The following is a 17,321-nucleotide window of genomic DNA, read 5'->3' as shown; positions in this document are numbered from 1 at the left end:
ATCAAGCTTTTGTTTCGCCCTTTCTGCAAGGTACTCTTTGCAGTTTCTCTTCCAGTGCCCATCTTTACCACAGTGGAAGCACTGGCCTTTGTCCTTTGTTGGGTCTTTCTTAGCAACCTTTGCTTTACCTTGTTTGCCCTTGCCCTTTCCCTTCTTAAGGGACCTTTCTGCTTTCCTTTTCTTTCTGGTCTCACCAGTGTAGAGAACTGGCTTCTCTTTCTTAATAGTACTCTCTGCCTCCCTCAACATATTAAGGAGCTCTGGGAGAGTCACCTCAAGCTTGTTCATATTAAAGTTCATTATGAACTGTGAAAAGGAATCTGGTAGGGACTGAAGCACAATGTCCACACACAAGTTATCCTCTAGGACCATTCCTAGACCTGTGAGTTTCTCTATCCACTCAATCATCTTTAGGACATGGTTCTGAACCGGTGTCCCCTCAGTCATCCTAGCGCGGAAAAGGCTCTTGGATATCTCATATCGTTGAGTCCTTCCCTGTTCCTCAAACAATTTACGGACATGTAGGAGAATGGATCTGGCATCCATCTTTTCATGTTGTCTCTGTAACTCTGAAGTCATAGAGCCCAACATATAGCACTGAGCAAGAGTGGAGTCATCAATGTACTTCACGTAGCGAGCGATCTCATCCTCGCTTGCCCCTTCTTCGGGCGTAGGCATCACTGTATCAAGGACGTACACGATTTTCTCCGCTGTGAGAACAATTCTCAAGTTACGGAGCCAATCCGTATAATTTGGACCAGTGAGGCGGTTGACATCAAGTATGCCACGTAAGGGATTTGAAAGCGACATTTTCTGAAAATAAAGATGTAGCAAAAATGAATAACATGCAGATTTTGCAAGAAATAAACTATCAAGATATGGACTTCTATCTTAATATGCTCCCACTATTTTACTAACGAGTCACGCGACACCCTCAGCACGTGAAACGGAAGTCTCCGGCAGACTTCTAGTGGGGATCAGGATCCAATCAGCGTCTTAGTGTAACCTCGAGGGACTCGACCAATCACACTAAGCCTAAAAGGTAGACAACTCTTGCCGATCACAACTCCTTGTGATTCCCGTCCTGTTCGGCCTCCGAATCACCATGGCCTCGAGGGACTCGACCAACCATGATGCTCGGTTAAGTCAACACCTTCGTTACAAGATGAGTCTGATTTGATGATATACCCTCGAGGGACTCGACCAAGCATATCATGCCCTCAGGTCACCGGTGACATCTCTATGTCGTAAGCAAGATAGCGAATCGCGATATAGGTGAGTCTCGAGGGACTCGACCAACTCAACCTACACCGGGATTCGGTTCCTACTCATAACGATGGAAGGCCACGTGGGTCAATCTAATTGCCTCACGTTTACCGACTTAATATTATCGAGAGATGTTTCTATGATTTGGTCTCCTATTATGACATGTCACACATGTACATATTTAATATATATCTACATCGCATGCAAATATATATACATATCTAGTATGTGTATAAGCAATCACACCAGATGATCATGGACCACAACCTAATATGATTAGGCCCGAGCCAGTAGGCCTAATCACTCACATCAAGATCTATGTGTGCAACGGTGCATCTCCATGCCTTGTGATCGTCCATCTCGTCCTCGTTGGTTCCGTCGACATCTTGATGCATCTTCATGCATCATGATCGTCCGTCTCGTGGGTCCCGCTATGGCTTCCACGCTCCCGCTGCGCCTCCTCATGTGATTACAACTTAATCATAGGCACGCAGGCTCGACAATAAACGAGAAATATAATGGAGGTTCGCAGACCTCAATAATAAGAATCACAAGTACACACATCACACGGTCCATGATCATCCGTCCACACATCATACATCACATGTATAAATAATTATCATCATGTAGGACTACTAGATAATAATAAAAATAATAATCAACTAAACCTTTTAATTAATTAATATTTTCTGAAATCAGGGATATATAGGGAATTTCTCAATTCCTAAGGGTATTTTCGTAATTTGGACAAAAGACAGAAACTGGAATTTCTCAAATTCCGAGGGGCAAAACTGTCTTTTGCGCAGAAAACCCTAATACCCTTTCCCCTTTTCGCTGCTGCGCCGCCGCCGCCGCCACCCTGCTGGCGGCGGCCTGTGCGGCGAGGGCAAGGGCACTGCCCTCGCCTGCAGGTGGCACGCCCGCTGGGGTCGCTGCCGCTGCAGGTGGGCGCCCCCGCGGGCGCCGCCGCCTTCGCGGGCGGTTCTGCCCGCGAGTCAGCGCCCGCAGGTGGTGCTGTCTCACTGGCGGCCGCCCCTGCGGGGTTTTTGCCCGTGGGAGCAGCGGCCACAGGCGCCGCTGCCCTGCGGTGCCTCAGCCCGCGCTGCTGCCTCGCGGCGCCTCTGCCCGCGGGCTCAGTGGCCGCAGGCGCTTCTACCGAGCGGGCTCCCAGCCCCGCCGGCCGCAAGCCTGCTGCAAGCAGATCGCCGGCCGGCTACTGCAGGCACAGCGCTTGCGCATGCGCCGGCGCTGTGCTGCCTTGCTGCGGCTGCGGCTGGCTGCAGGCATGCAGATCGAGGGCAGCAACTGTTGCTGCCCTTCCTTGCTTTTGCGTCAACGATTTTGACGTCAATATTCTTCCTAAACACAACACACGCAGTTCAAAAACCAATCATTCGCACGAACAACCTGGCTCTGATACCACTGTTGGGAAATCATGGGGGGCGACATCATATGCGCAGCGGAAGAACAAGAAAACAAAAATCCCCGATTCCCAAAAAGATGTTCGTCGTCGTGCGAAGATTGGTGCGCAAAATCCGCAAAACACAAAACTGCGTATAGAGATTGTGTTACCTAGGGAGATCGTATATCCCTGTTTCCTTGTAGATCCTCAGGAGAGGGTGAAGGAGGTCAAGCGTCCTCCTCTCTAGCGGTGATCCACACAGCAGGGTTGCGACGACGCTCCTCAAAACTCCAGGCCTACTCTGAGGTGGAGAGGGAGAGGAGAATAGGAAGGGCAAGCAAAGACTCTAGCCTATGAGGCTGTGAATCCCTCCTATTTATAGTGATCCCGTGTCAAACCCTAATGGGTCCTTCCCTAGTGGGTATTGGATCTGCATCCAATAAGACATGGGCTCCGTCGGATATCTCATATCCGAACCTCTACTCATCGCAATGCCTACCATATGTGTGTGACCCTCTAGGCCCAATATCGAGCTGGCCGTGAGTCATACTTGTCAGAACTCCTTCTAACTCAGTGAATTATTATCTCTGTAATAATTCACTCGACTCATCGACTACGGACGTACTAGGCCACTACGCCGTAGTCCCCAGACGATACAGGGGAATCCAATCCATTGGACCTGTCTGTCCTCAGTTACCATGTACCTATAGTCCCTCATCCATCTAATATCCCAGAGACCGTATATCGAGCATGGTGCTGTCAGACCCATACGGTTTCTACTTGAGTCTCGCTCTAATCGGATTCTCCCGGAGAACTCTATCTCTCTCAACCCGAATGACCCTGGCCAGGGATTTGTCTGAGCAAGAACACATGGGATATTCCTCTCATGATACCGAGAGTGGATGATCCTCTATCGACACTCAATAGCCCTCGTAAGGTCGACTACCACTCCCAATGACCAGCTGTACTAGATCTGGGAACAGCCAAACCTATAAGTCTGGTATCAAAGAGTGGAGCACTCATACAGGACATCCTTGGTGTCTCAAGTCTAAGGACCAGATACACCACTAGGACTACGGAATCACTGTCTGACAATAAGGCATCATCAACCATCCAGCATTCCGTAAGCGGATCAATCAGTGAACTCATTCTCCAATGAGCACCTGTACTGTATCCCTAGTGTCCCTACACGAGCAGCTATGAGACCAGCTGCATCCATCATATGGACGGGTATACAGCACACCAGTCTATCCGGTTATCACGATGTCCCTCTCGAGTAACCTATGACCGGGATTATTTAGGATATGTGTTTAAAGGTGAATCGATCTCATTATCGTGATCTCATCACGATCCGATTCCCATTGCACAAATCCAAGGACATCACAATACATATGCATTTATGCAATAGTTATAAAGTGATATACGCCAAAAATATAATAAGCAAAAAGATTCTGTATCAAGTCACACGTGCCATCACTCACGTGATTGGCTTGCTGGGCACTTATGACTAGCACCCATCCCGCTCATCGCGGACTTGTTCAACCAATTGGGCAAAGCCAAGTATTTCTCCAAACTTGACCTCCGGTCTGGGTACTGGCAGGTGCGTATTGCTGAAGGCGACGAAGCGAAGACTACCTGCGTGACCAGGTATGGAGCGTTTGAGTTCTTGGTGATGCCTTTCGGTTTAACCAACGCTCCGACCACGTTTTGCACTCTTATGAACCAACTATTCAAGGAGTATTTGGATAAGTTTGTGGTCGTCTACTTAGATGACATCGTCGTCTATAGCCAAACGCTCGAGGAGCATGTTGAGCACCTTCGGACAATTTTCAAGGTTCTCATAGAGAACACTTTGTCCGTGAAAAGAGAGAAGTTCTACTTTACTCAGACAAAGATCTTATTCTTAGGGCATCGAATCGGTGATGGCTCCATTCAGATGGATAAATCAAAGGTGCAAGCTATTGCGGAATGACGAACTCCAAAGAAGGTGCTAGAGCTGAGATCCTTCCTTGGTTTCGTCAACTACTATCGACGCTTCATATTAGGATATTCGAAGCGTGCAACTCCACTGACAAAGTTGCTGAAGGAGCAGCCTTGGAGGTGGTCTAATAAATGTGAAGCTGCATTACAAGATCTAAAGGCTGTTGTGTTGGAAGAACCGGTGCTCAAATTGCCGAACTATGGGGAGCCCTTCGAAGTCCATACAGATGCTTCAGACTTCGCTATTGGGGGAGTATTCATACAGGAGGGTCATCCGGTGGCCTACGAGAGTCGCAAGCTCAACGAAACCGAGCGACGATATCTGGTGAACGAGAAGGAGATGACAACGGTGGTCCACTGTCTACGAGTTTGGCGACACTACCTTCTTGGATCGTGATTTGTGCTGAGGACAGATAATATTGCTTTGTGCTATTTCCAAACTAAAAAGAAACTCTCCCCAAAGCAAGCACGATGGTCGGACTTCCTGGCTAAGTTTGATATGGCAATAGAGTACACGCCCGAAAAGGCAAATGTCATGGCCGATACATTGAGTCGAAAAGTGGAGCGTGTGAATGCTGTACAATTTGAGGGCAGAGGCCAAGCAAATCAGTTGCACTCCAACTTCCTTTCCAGGATCAGGGATGGATTGTACAGTGATCCCCAAGCAGTAACCCTGATGCAGCTCATCAAAAAAGGCAAGGCACGACGATTTTGGGTCCAGGAGAGACTCCTTTATACAAAAGGGAATAGGGTTTATGTCCCTCGAGTAAACAATTTGAGGCGTGAGCTCTTAAGAGAGTGTCACGATTCCCTTTGGGCTGGACATCCGAGCATTCACAGAACCTTGGCTCTCGTGGAGAGGGCCTTCTATTGGCCGAAGATGGGTACTGATATGGAGGAATATATTCGAACGTGCCTCACTTGCCAACAAGATAAAGTGGAGCAACGGAAGCCGGTGGGACTTTTGGAGTTGTTGCCCATACCAGAAAGGCCGTGGGAGAGCATTTCCTTGGATTTCATATTAAGCTTGCCGACAGTGGGGGACTCAGATCGATACTCGTGGTGGTCGATCGATTTTCAAAGTATGCAACTTTCATTGCTACATCCCTACACTATTCAACTGAAGAGGCGGCCAAGCTGATGATGAAGAATGTGGTGAAGTATTGGGGAGTCCCGCACAATATCATCAGTGATCGAGACGCTTGGTTCCTAGGACGATTCTGGATAGAGCTATTCAAATTGTTGGGGTCTAAGTTATACTTCTCCACAAGCCTCCACCCCTAGATGGATGGCCAAACTGAAAGGATAAACTCACTCCTGGAGCAATATCTTCGGCACTACGTGGGTGCCAACCAACGAGATTAGGTGAAGCTGTTGGACATAGCCCAATTCTCCTACAACTTGCAGCGGAGCTCTGCGTCCAACAAGAGCCCCTTCGAGATCATTACAGGACAACAATCGTTGACTCCTCACACCTTGGCTATCGGATACACTAGGAGTAGTTCATCAGCATATCACTTTACAAAAGAATGGCACCGAAATACAGATATTGCGCGGGCTTACTTGGAGAAGGCGGCCAAAAAGATGAAGAAGTGGGCCGACTTGGGAAGGCGATCGCAAGAGTTTAAAGTCGACGATTTGGTATTGGTGAAGCTCCAACCAGCATCACTCCAATTCTTTAGGAACAAAGTACACAAAGGATTGGTGCGCAAGTATGAAGGGCCCGTTCCAATTATCAATAAGGTGGGCAACGTCTCCTACAGGTTGCAGCTACCGGCGTGGCTTAAAATTCACAACGATTTTCACGCCAGCAACTTGAAAGCCTACCACTCAGATCCGCAAGATGCTTCCCGAAGTGTTCCAACTCAACTACCCCCTACCAGAGCCTCCTACGAGAAACGAGTTGAAACCATTCTAGCGGATCGCAAGATAAAGCTATCCAATGGAGCTGAGTAGACCGAGCACTTGGTGAAGTGGCGAAAGCTTCCCCGAACTGAAGCCAGTTGGGAGCTCGAAGACGCCCTACGACATGAAGAAGTAATCATCAACAACTATCAACAAGCATCGACGAGGGCGTCGACAGTTTAAGTGGGGGAGAATGTCACGAATGATCGTCACGCACTTGCAATAACTTCGTTCAACAAACCGTTCGTCAGTTTTGCATGCTTAAACAGAGACATGGCAGTTTGTTTTGCCTTGGTTGTGTGTTTTTACTTGTAAAAATACATGTTCGAACAGGTTGCAGCGCACAGTGCGACTGCTCACTACGGCGGGCCAAAAGCCCCAAAATGGCTCCATTTTCACGTGCCGCAGGCTGTTTTCTGCAGCCCGCTGCAACGCGCGAAATGTCAACCATCCCAGCACCTTGGAACCCCCCGGGTGGTGCAGGGCTGGATGGGGCTTCGGTATATAGTCGAGCGTTGAACAATTTTCACAAGTTCGCACGTTTTCTTGACTGGAACTTATCTTTGCGCCCGGCACCTGGTCAACAATTGTTTGTGAACTTGCAACTGTTCGTTCTACCTTCTAAAGTCCTTGTTTTCCTCCTCTTTTCTCCTGTGCACACAAGGTGCTTGCTGAATTGCTTGTAAAACTTCCCTCTTCACGAGACGTCGGGACTTGTCCGCCGCTCGTTTTCAATCTAATCAACTTTCTGTTTTACAAGTCCTTCGGGACCTGTACGAGGTTGCAACTAGGCTGAACCTTTGCGGACGCATATGTCGTAAGGGCGCCTCAAGACTTAGGCAATCCCAGCTAAGTCCGAGAAGTTGGCGCAAGGGTGCGTCACGACTTAGGCAACTTAAGCTAAGTTCATGTCTTTGTCGCAAGGGTGCCTCATGCCTTAGGCAATTCTAGCTAAGGTCGTGACAAAACGCCCGATGCACCCTCATAAGCAGAAGCATCTCAAACACCAGATTCGCCCCTTAAGGCTAAAGCATCCCAAGTGTCTAATATGTCCTTCATGAGCAAAAGCGTCCCAAGCGACCGATGGACCCAATGCACCCTCATCGACAGAAGCATCCCAAACATCTGATGCACCCCTCATGGACAGAAGTATCTCAAGCGCCCCATGCACCCCTTGTGGACAGAAGCATTTCAAGCACCCGATGTGCCCCTCGTGGCCAGAAGCATACCAAATGCCCGACGTACAATCGTGAGAAGAAGCATCTCAAGCACCCGATGCACCCCTCGTTGTCACGGACTTAGCTGGTTTTGCCTAAGTCGTGCGGCACCCTTGCGTGTCCGTCCGCAAAGGTCAGCCTCCCCAAAGCCTCCTATTGTCCCTTAGGACCACCAAAAGAGAGAACGGGTTAGAGAGAACGCCTCAATCGGGATCCACAAGCAAACATCTCCGAAAAACACTTCATAGACAATGCAAATTATAAACAGACTTTACAAGCTCTGAACAGTGGCACAACAAAGGGTAAAATGGTCCATTACAGACCGAAAATCTCTCGCACGTGTCCACATGACACAATCTTTATTTACAAGCCTAAAGAGGCCACCAACCCAACTAAAATGGGACTATTAAGCCTTCGGCCGCCCCTTTACATGCTGTACAAGGCATGAACATGCCAAAAGACACGGACATACATAAGCATTACATCAAACACCTTGTTTAGAAGTTTGTCCGTGACATTCTCCCCCACTTATTCCTTCGACGTCCTCGTCGAAGCCTTTGTCGACACTGCAACTCCTCGCCTTTGCTGAGTCTTCAATCTTCTGCTCCAGCTACAATGCGCCTCTTGGCTCCTTGCTGCTCTCCGCTGCTGTTTTTGAGTAGTCGAACCTTTGATCCGCCATGCTGCTTCACCTCACCAATGACTCTGACTCTGGTGTGGGGTTGGCTGAGTTGTGTTGATCCTTGTTGATTCCTGCAGATCCCCCAGATGAAGGAAAAGACCATCCTTACTGCGCCAGTCTCTCAAATGCCTCATGCTGCTTGAACTGGGTGGATGCTTGTTGGAGCTTTAACGAGCATCATCTCGTAAACTTCTGAAGTTTTGGGTCCTTCCTCCATAAAATTTGCTCATTGACTCTTCTTTCACTTAGTTGTCACATCCAAGTAGGTTCGCATCACTTCCGCTTTCGATTGGCATTTCATTGGGAAATGAAGCGGACAATCTACTCTCAGTAGCACTGATCACCATTGGTGAGGATTTGACAACTATTGTCTTCCATTATCTTCGAAGGGTCTTTGAACTTGTGCAAAGCTCCTCTGCTGGATAGATAAGAGAATTGGGGTACTCGGTTTCGCCCATTCTCTTAAGAGTTGAGAAGGCAAAGGTTACTTGACTTCGCCCGCCTCCTCGAGGTTGTACTCCATGCATCGAGCTGGTTACTAGCCTTCGCCTACTCTTTGCTCACACTTCTGAAGCACTTGAAGTGTTTGCACTCCTTGCGTTGAGTTAGTTACTATGATTCACCTTCTCAATGCCATCGAACTTCTGGAATGCGGAAAGTTTTCACCCCAACTTGGAGTAATTCTCTCATAGGTTTGGTCGCCTCTGGGATTGTACCGTCTTCTCCATCAACCCTGCCGCCTACTCCTCTGAGTAGCAAAGGTACAGCACCGCGTACTGCCTGCTTCGTTCCTTGGTTATGCACTCTTGCATGACCCGAAATCCTTCACTTTCGGCTATCTTGATGAGAAGCACATTGACACCGGTCTTACGAAGTTCTTCGGCCTCTGCCCTTCAGCCTTGTCTCGGTACTTGGAGATTGCCTCTGTATTCTCCACCTCCTCGGCCCCTTTCACGACCAAGCGCTCTCCCTCCATGAGAGCAAGGGATCAATGTCTTTCACGGAAGTCCCGCCTCTACGGTACCATGGCGCTGCCATGCCCATGGCACTACTATCCGTCGCCTCGCATCTGCATCCCTTTTCTTCACAATCAATAGATATGCCTCTGTGGCACTCCTCCGAGTCCACCTCCATTCTAACTGATTGCTTGATTTTGGGTAGCTAAGTCCCTTTGGACTCGTCGTCGCTTCCTCGCCCCTTTCGACCCCCTGCTTCAACACCTCTGTGTTCTTCAAGCAGTCCGTTTGGTCGATGGAAAGACAGACTACAACTCCCATGCATGGCCTCTGCCATCATGTTGTAGGGTTTGCACCGATTCTGTTCTCCTTAGCTTCCTTGGTAGCAACGTTCGCTTACTCGGCCTTGTCCTCTGACTTGTCGGGCTCCCTTAAGCGAATATGAGCTCTGGAGCAGCCCAACTCTCCAGTTGCTTCGATCATACCTCTGCATGATCAAGTCCCTCCCATGGAACTCACTGGTACTTGCATTCGAACTTTTCCCTTAATGGAACATAGCACCCATATGCTGATGACCAAGGTTTTCATCCGATGCAAAATTCGATGCACGCCCGGAAGACCCGCCTCTACGGTACCATAGCCTTCACTCCTTGAATCCATAGCCCTTCTTGCCGTCGTGTTGTTCACCGAAGTGGAGCTCCCAGTAGCTCCCGATCATACCTCCATATGATCTAGTCCCTCCCGGGACTATGTCGTGTGTATCGTATTGCCACGAACTGTTCCACCACGATCCGCTGCACCATGTCGCCTCCTGGTGACATCTCCATTGCATTCTGATCCTTGTGGAATAAACTCGAATTGTGAACCCTCCATGTGTGGCCTCTGCCAATACATCACAGGGTCTCCTCCACCTTCGATTTTGTTCGCTCCTTTGGCAATCGACCTTCATCCACCCACTCTTGGGTCACACCTAGATGAAGCACCGCTCTAGGACAGTTCGTCGCCTAGTAGCTCCCGAAGTCCACCGACTTCACTGTAGTTTGTGCACCATTGTCTGAATCCTGGGCCTCTGCCCCTACCAGCACAATCTCCGCTGCGCACCGCTTCCTTCATAGCAACTCGAATGGCAACACTATGGCATATTCTTCAAGAGTACCCGCCTCTGCGTCCTCTTGCCCCGTGCTAAGGCCTTCTGTACCCAACTTCACCTCCGTAAATTAAGTCGCCTTAGTTCCTCCATCAAATGCTTCTCCGAGATAAGGTGCATGTGCCTCGAAGCTCCCTTCGTCTTTGGCACCATGCAAGATGAGTCCGCTCCGTCAGAATGAAGGACCCATGGAACAACATGATCCTACTATTGCCTCTGCAAGAGTTCATGTCCTTGACATCTGTCTAAGGAAAGCACTGTGTCTCTACTCCATGTTCCAACTTCTATGCTAGCTCCCTTCATGCAGCTTGGGTACTTCGCCAAGTTACACCCAAGTTGCTCCGCTCCTCGTTTTTGCATTGTGTCGATGGTGGCCCTCGCGCCCACCATTCCACGGGTCGGCCCTCCCTTGAGTTCGATCTCCATATCGACTCCAAGTGTGCCTTCATTTAAGTTGCTTTGGGTCGCTCCCCCACTTGATCTCGCAATGTATCCACCAATACATTCTCTCAAGCGAGATCATGCGACGACTCCTCGCCGCTTGCTCAGTCCATCGAGCTTCGTGGAGTTGTTGTTTGTTGAGGTACTCCTCAACATGTGAGGTCCGTCTCACATGATTCTCCCTCTGGAGAGCCGGGACTTATCCCTCCTGGATAACTATCCCGTTGGAGCAACATCTCTCTTCGTTTCGGAGACCACCATCCCCTTGGACTACTCCGATCTGCTGAACAAACTGTGCATTGTTCTGCCTCCTGCAAACGCATTTGCTAGATTGCGACACTCCGTCAATACAGTCCCCACTGCACCCCTCAAGGCCTAGCAACATGCTGAACTCGTTGCACACTTCAGCCTCCTACGGACGTATCCTTCACATGCCGAAGAGAAAGTTTCAATGCTCCATGGCACCGAGTTTCGGTCGCCTTGGGATGGCCACGAACATTCCATCGTCCGCATACAAGCCCATGCATGAGTACCAAACTCTTCGAGTTAGCAATTCCCCTCACCTCTGTGAGCTTTGCATAACTCTTTTGGTCATTGAGCAACTCATTCCACCTTGCATGGTCTCATCCTTTACCAAGCGCCTCGCTTGGCTTGAGCACCATCAAGTATAGTTGTCAATGTTGAGCCGTAGCTCAAACTCAGCCATCCCAACCTTTGTGCGCTCCACATTCTTCCAAGCTTGCCTGTTCTCGTGGTGCCTCTTGCGCAAAGGGTTGGCCATTCCTCTGAATGCCAATCTCAGATGCCCGCTCCTCTGAGCGACTCCTTTTCCCTACATCTCCATGCCCGTTTTCCCCCAAACGATCGCGCGTGTGCTGACTGCCCTCAACGCAACCCTGCTAGGTCCCCCACGTTTGCATGCTAAGTGTTTCTATGAGTGCTTGTCCCGCTCTGATACCATCTGTCACGGACTTAGCTGGTTTTGCCTAAGTCGTGCGGCACCCTTGCGTGTCCGTCCGCAAAGGTCAACCTCCCCGAAGCCTCCCATTGTCCCTTAGGACCACCAAAAGAGAGAACGGGTTAGAGAGAACGCCTCAATCGGGATCCACAAGCAAACATCTCCGAAAAACACTTCATAGACAATGCAAATTACAGACTTTACAAGCTCTGAACAGTGGCACAACAAAGGGTAAAATGGTCCATTACAGACCGAAAATCTCTCGCACGTGTCCACATGACACAATCTTTATTTACAAGCCTAAAGAGGCCACCAACCCAACTAAAATGGGACTATTAAGCCTTCGGCCGTCCCTTTACATGTTGTACAAGGCATGAACATGCCAAAAGACACGGACATACATAAGCATTACATCAAACACCTTGTTTAGAAGTTTGTCCGTGACATCGTGGGTAGAAATATCCTAAGCATATTATACACTCTTTGTGAGCAAAATCATCTCAACCTCTTGATACACACCCTTCATGAGTAGAAGCATCCCAAGCGCCCGATATGCTAGCATAGGCAAAAGCATTCGAAACACCCGATGTGCCCTCGTAGACAAAAGCATCACAAGCACTCGATGCACCCTCACTAGCAGAAGCATCTCAAGTGTTATATGTGCCCCTTGTGGGTAGAAATATCTCAAGCACCTGATGTGCCCTTATGGGCAGAAACATCTCAAACACTTGATGTGTCCCTCATGAGTAGAAGCATCTCAAGCACTCAATAAACCCTTTTTGGACAAAAGCATCTCAAGCGCCCAATGTGTCGTTCACGAGCAAAAGTTTACCAAGCTCCTGATGCACCCTTCACGGACATAAGCATCACCAATGCATGTGTCTTTCGCAAACATAAGCATCTACAACATCTAATGTGTCCTTCGCGAACATAAGCATCACCAATGCACAATGTGCCCATCACGAGCATGAGCATCTTAAACATCTAATGCATCATCGAGCTAATGAAGACCCCCTAAAACCCGATGTGGGTAGGTCGACCAAACTAAAGACTTCTTTACATAATGTCTTTCACTGACATAAGCATCTAAAGCATCTAATGTGTCTTTCATAGAGCATCCCAAGCGCCCGATGCACCCTCATCGACAGAAGCATCTCAAGCGCCTCATGCACCACTCATGGACAAAAGTATTTCAAGCACTCAACGCACCCCTCATAGCCAGAAGCATCTCAAACGCTCGATGTGCCCTCATGAGAAGAAGCATCTCAAGCATCCGATGTATCCCTCATGGGCAAAAGCATCCCAAGCATCTTATACACTCTTTGTGAGCAAAATCATCCAAACCTCCTGATGCACCCTTCATGGGCAAAAGTATCCCAAGTGCCCGATATGCCCTCGTAGGTAAAAGCATCCCAAGCACCGAATGTGCCCTCATGGATAGAAGCATCCCAAGCACTCAATGCACCTTCATGAGCAGAAGCATCCCAAGCATTATATGTGCACCTGTGGGCAGAAGCATCTTAAGCGCCCAATGCATCCCTCGTAGGCAGAAGTATCTCAAGCACCCGATGTATCCCTCGTGAACAGAAGCATGCCAAACATCTGATGCACCTACGTGGGTAGAAGCATCTCAAGCACTCAATGCACCTCTTTGGGGCAGAAGAATCTCAAGCGCCCAATGTGTCGTTCACAAGCAGAAGCTTACCAATTTCCTAATGCACCCTTCACGAGCTTATTACCAGTGCATAATGTATCTTCCATAGACATAAGCATCTACAACATCTAATGTGTTCTTCGCGGACAAAAGCATCACCAATGCACGATGTGCCCATCACGAACATGTGCATCTTAAACATTTGATGCATCATCAAGCTATGAAGACTACCCCAAAACCCGATGTGGGTAGGTCAACGAAACTGAAGAATTCCTTACACAATACACCTTTTGCAAACATACGCATGAGCATCCTAAGCATCTAATGCATCATTAGGCTATGAAGACTCCCCTATATACCCCCCCACCCATCCCCCCAAAAGAAAAAAGGAAACAAAAACCTGATGTGGGTAGGTTGACCAAATCGAAGACTTCCTTGCGTGACATGAGCATGTGAGCAAGAAGGGAAGCTCCATTACCTAATGTGGGTAGGTCAACCAAGCACAAAAACTCTCCTACCCGATATAGATACGTCGACTGCAATCAAAGCTCTAGAGACCCCCACTACTAGATGTGGGTAGGTCAACTGTCTCTAGAGACTTCTCTACCTATTGTGGGTAGGCCAACCATCTTTAGAGTCCCTACCCGATGTGGGTAGGTCTGCAACTTCGTAGGAGCCCTACCCAATGTATGTAGGTCTACAGCTTAGGAGGAACCCTATCTAATGTGGATAGGTCAACAACTTTAGAGCACCTCTACCCAACGTGGGTAGGTCAAGTGCTTCAAAGGACACCTACCCCGTGTGGGTAGGTCAATCAAGAGGGAGGAATCCCCACTCTCTGGGGGTATGTCAACCATGCTTAAGGTTCCCTCAGCCCAATGCATGTAGGTCAAACTATCTTGAAGATACTCGATGTGGGTAGGTCGGCCACCTTGGAAGCCTTTCCTACCCGATGTGGGTAGGTCGGGCAACTCTAAAGACCCACCTACCTGAAGTGGGTAAGTCGGTTGGGCTCAGAAGCTCCACTACCTGATGTACGCAGATTAGTAGCTTCCACAAATCCTCTTGCCCGATGTGGGCAGATCAGACTTCCAAGAGTCCTCTTGCCCAATATGGGTAGATCGACACAACACAGAAGTCATCTCGCCTGATGTGGGCAAGTCGGCCAGCTCAACGAGATTTCTTTCTCAACATGGGCAAGTCAGCAAGCCTGGGAAGCCACCTTGTCCGATGTGGATAGGTCAACATTCAGAAGACCCTTTCTCTAATGCGATCAGGATTAGAGGGATTCACTACCTGATGTGGGTAGTTTTGCTAGGGATTCCCCACCAAATGTGGGTAAGTCAGTCAGGGCAACAAGACTCACAGCAAACAAGGACAAGTCTGGACTGTGAAAGAATCAACTCCAGCAAAGATGACAACATGGGGACCATGACCAACTTGCTCTCCCAAAGGTGTTTGGTGTCCAAAAGCAAACATCATGCTCCATTGTGAAAATTTTCTTTGCTGAAGCACAATAGGAAACAAATGATAGAGGATAAAGTGTCCTTTCAAAGCAACCTTAGTGGACAGTTGCACCATCTAACTACCCAAAGAGGCAATTACACCATCTCAGCAGATGAGAACACCACCATGGCAGGTAGTTACACAATTACCTTGGCAAATAGTTAGGCAATTTCAGTAGGCAGCCATGCCACTTCACTGCCATTTGCCACCTCATCCACCATCTCCGTGCCCCCTTAGCAATTGCCCTATCCACCTTAACCACTGATAGCTACAGACCCTCAGGTTTAAATAGCCACTCTCATTCTCTCCTCTCTTCCACATCCCACATTCTTCCACACTTTGGAGAATGCTTACTTGAATGTTGGAGGGACTGTGTCGAGCTTCCCCGACACCGATCTTCTTGTAGGATCCCAGATGGTGTTCGGGAGCAACAAATACAACATCAGCATTCGAATCCTTCTCAATAGAGTTCTCACCGACAACCTCAAAACTTCCCGAGTCAATTGACCCACTCCAACCTCGGGCTCGAACCTGGTCATGTTGCTCCATCGTCACTAGTAAGTTATAACATGATAGAACATTTTTAATCCTACCAGTAAATAGTACTTTAATCCTACCAGTAATTAATACTATTGCAAGACATTGTTCTTCCATAACCCTTAGTTTTTTAGGTGAAAGAGTTCTACATTCGAAAGTATTTTTGTCACAAAAGATTAAACCACATTGAAGCAAGATAAATGATTGAGATGGCACAATAAACTAATCAGTATCAGCAGGTCATCACAAATATGCAACAAATCAATTACAATCATTCATTCCTTTTGTTTTTATGAAAAAACAAAGATCACCAAGCACAAAATATTTTCTGATGTGACAAATGCTTGATATTTATCAGAAAATCCCAACAGACTAGTACCTCCGTGATGTAATAGGACATAGATGCGAGTACAAAATGCTGACATCACATTACCAAAACAGCATGAACAAATATGGGGAAAGCATATCATGTTGATAAAAAATTAATTGAAATTCTTGACATGCAGTGTAGAATTAATACCATGACAAAGTAGAAGGCAGCTGTCCATATTTGCTACACAAGCACGTGCCAAGGTTTGCTCTGCGTGGAAGTAGTCCTGATCCCACAAATAACATTGAGCACAAACTAATTCAAAGTTAGCAGACCAATTGTTGGAGGAACTTCCTTTCCTGGCTGCACATGCCTGAAAGTTGGTATGTATTATGTCCAAATTATTCTGCAAACTGTATCTAGATTCAAAATATTTTAGTAATATCCAACAAATCGGATGAATGGTCTTCATCTGCAAGCACTTGGTGTACTCATTCCTAAGGTTTGAATAGTCCTCCTGCACTGCATATCCACGGCATAATTGCAAGTGTGCAAAAAACATATCACTATTGGTAGGAAGAAGACCTAATGCATTAGATGCATGATGTATGCATCCAACAGAGTCACCACTCTGCAAACTTATTTCTGATGCACAGAGGAGTAGGAGACTCCGAGACTGAGATAGCTTATTGTCCCCCAGAAACTCTTCTGTAGAGAGAGCATCTAAAACCAACCGTTTTGAAATAATGCAAAGTTGTTGGGGGAAGTTCTCTTCATGAGCTTTCTGGAAAACATTAAGAGCAAGTAAGTAACGAGCATTTTGGTTCCATGGTTCTTGATGCAACCATCTGAAAAAGACAACACAGAATGTACAACCCTGTCATATCTTGCCAGTCCAGAGTAGTTTTGAAAATTACCAAGAAAATATAAAATAATACCTTTGAAGCAAGTGCAAGTGTCTAGCTCCATGCATAAGCCCATCATTGCAGGTAGGGAAAGAAGACTTCGGGTTGGTGGAACAGATGGAACCGCAAGCAACTGCCATAGCACCATGAATTTCATATGGTAGTCTAAATCCTTTCTTGACAGGGTGCTGGTGACCAGTTGGAATGACAGCACACCTGGCTGCTTTCTGAAGAGCCATCCAATCTCCACTAGACAGTAGAAGCAAACCAAGATGGCTTCTGTGACATGCAAAACAAGTACAACGATCACCTTTTAATAGCAAAATGTGCAAACGCATGAAACATAAAAATTTGAACAGCTGATGTTGTTTGTCTAGTTCATAGTGGATGCTTCCTTTACAAAAGATCAGTGATTTAAAAAGCGCTAGACGCCAAAAGACGCCAAGGTCCAAAAA

At 47.7% G+C, this 17,321-nt stretch overlaps 1 protein-coding gene across 6 annotated transcripts in view; it reads right to left on the bottom strand.

Moving 5' to 3' along the window:
• Nucleotides 1-17,321, bottom strand: part of LOC103973238 (tetratricopeptide repeat protein SKI3) — a 64,242-nt gene that overhangs the window by 11,477 nt on the left and 35,444 nt on the right. For all 6 annotated transcript variants that reach the window (XM_009387743.3, XM_065168412.1, XM_065168413.1 and 3 more), the window contains 2 exons: nucleotides 16,900-17,145; nucleotides 16,172-16,809 (listed from right to left, as the gene is read on the bottom strand). In XM_009387743.3, the coding sequence (XP_009386018.2) occupies nucleotides 16,172-16,809; nucleotides 16,900-17,145 (884 nt within the window). The remainder of the gene's footprint in view (nucleotides 1-16,171; nucleotides 16,810-16,899; nucleotides 17,146-17,321) is intronic.

Source organism: Musa acuminata, chromosome BXJ3-9 (assembly GCF_036884655.1).
Source record: "Musa acuminata AAA Group cultivar baxijiao chromosome BXJ3-9, Cavendish_Baxijiao_AAA, whole genome shotgun sequence".
In the NCBI taxonomy this organism is placed as follows: domain Eukaryota; kingdom Viridiplantae; phylum Streptophyta; class Magnoliopsida; order Zingiberales; family Musaceae; genus Musa; species Musa acuminata.
The sequence above is the reverse complement of the archived record's forward strand: the minus strand, read 5'-3'. Positions and strand labels throughout refer to the sequence as shown.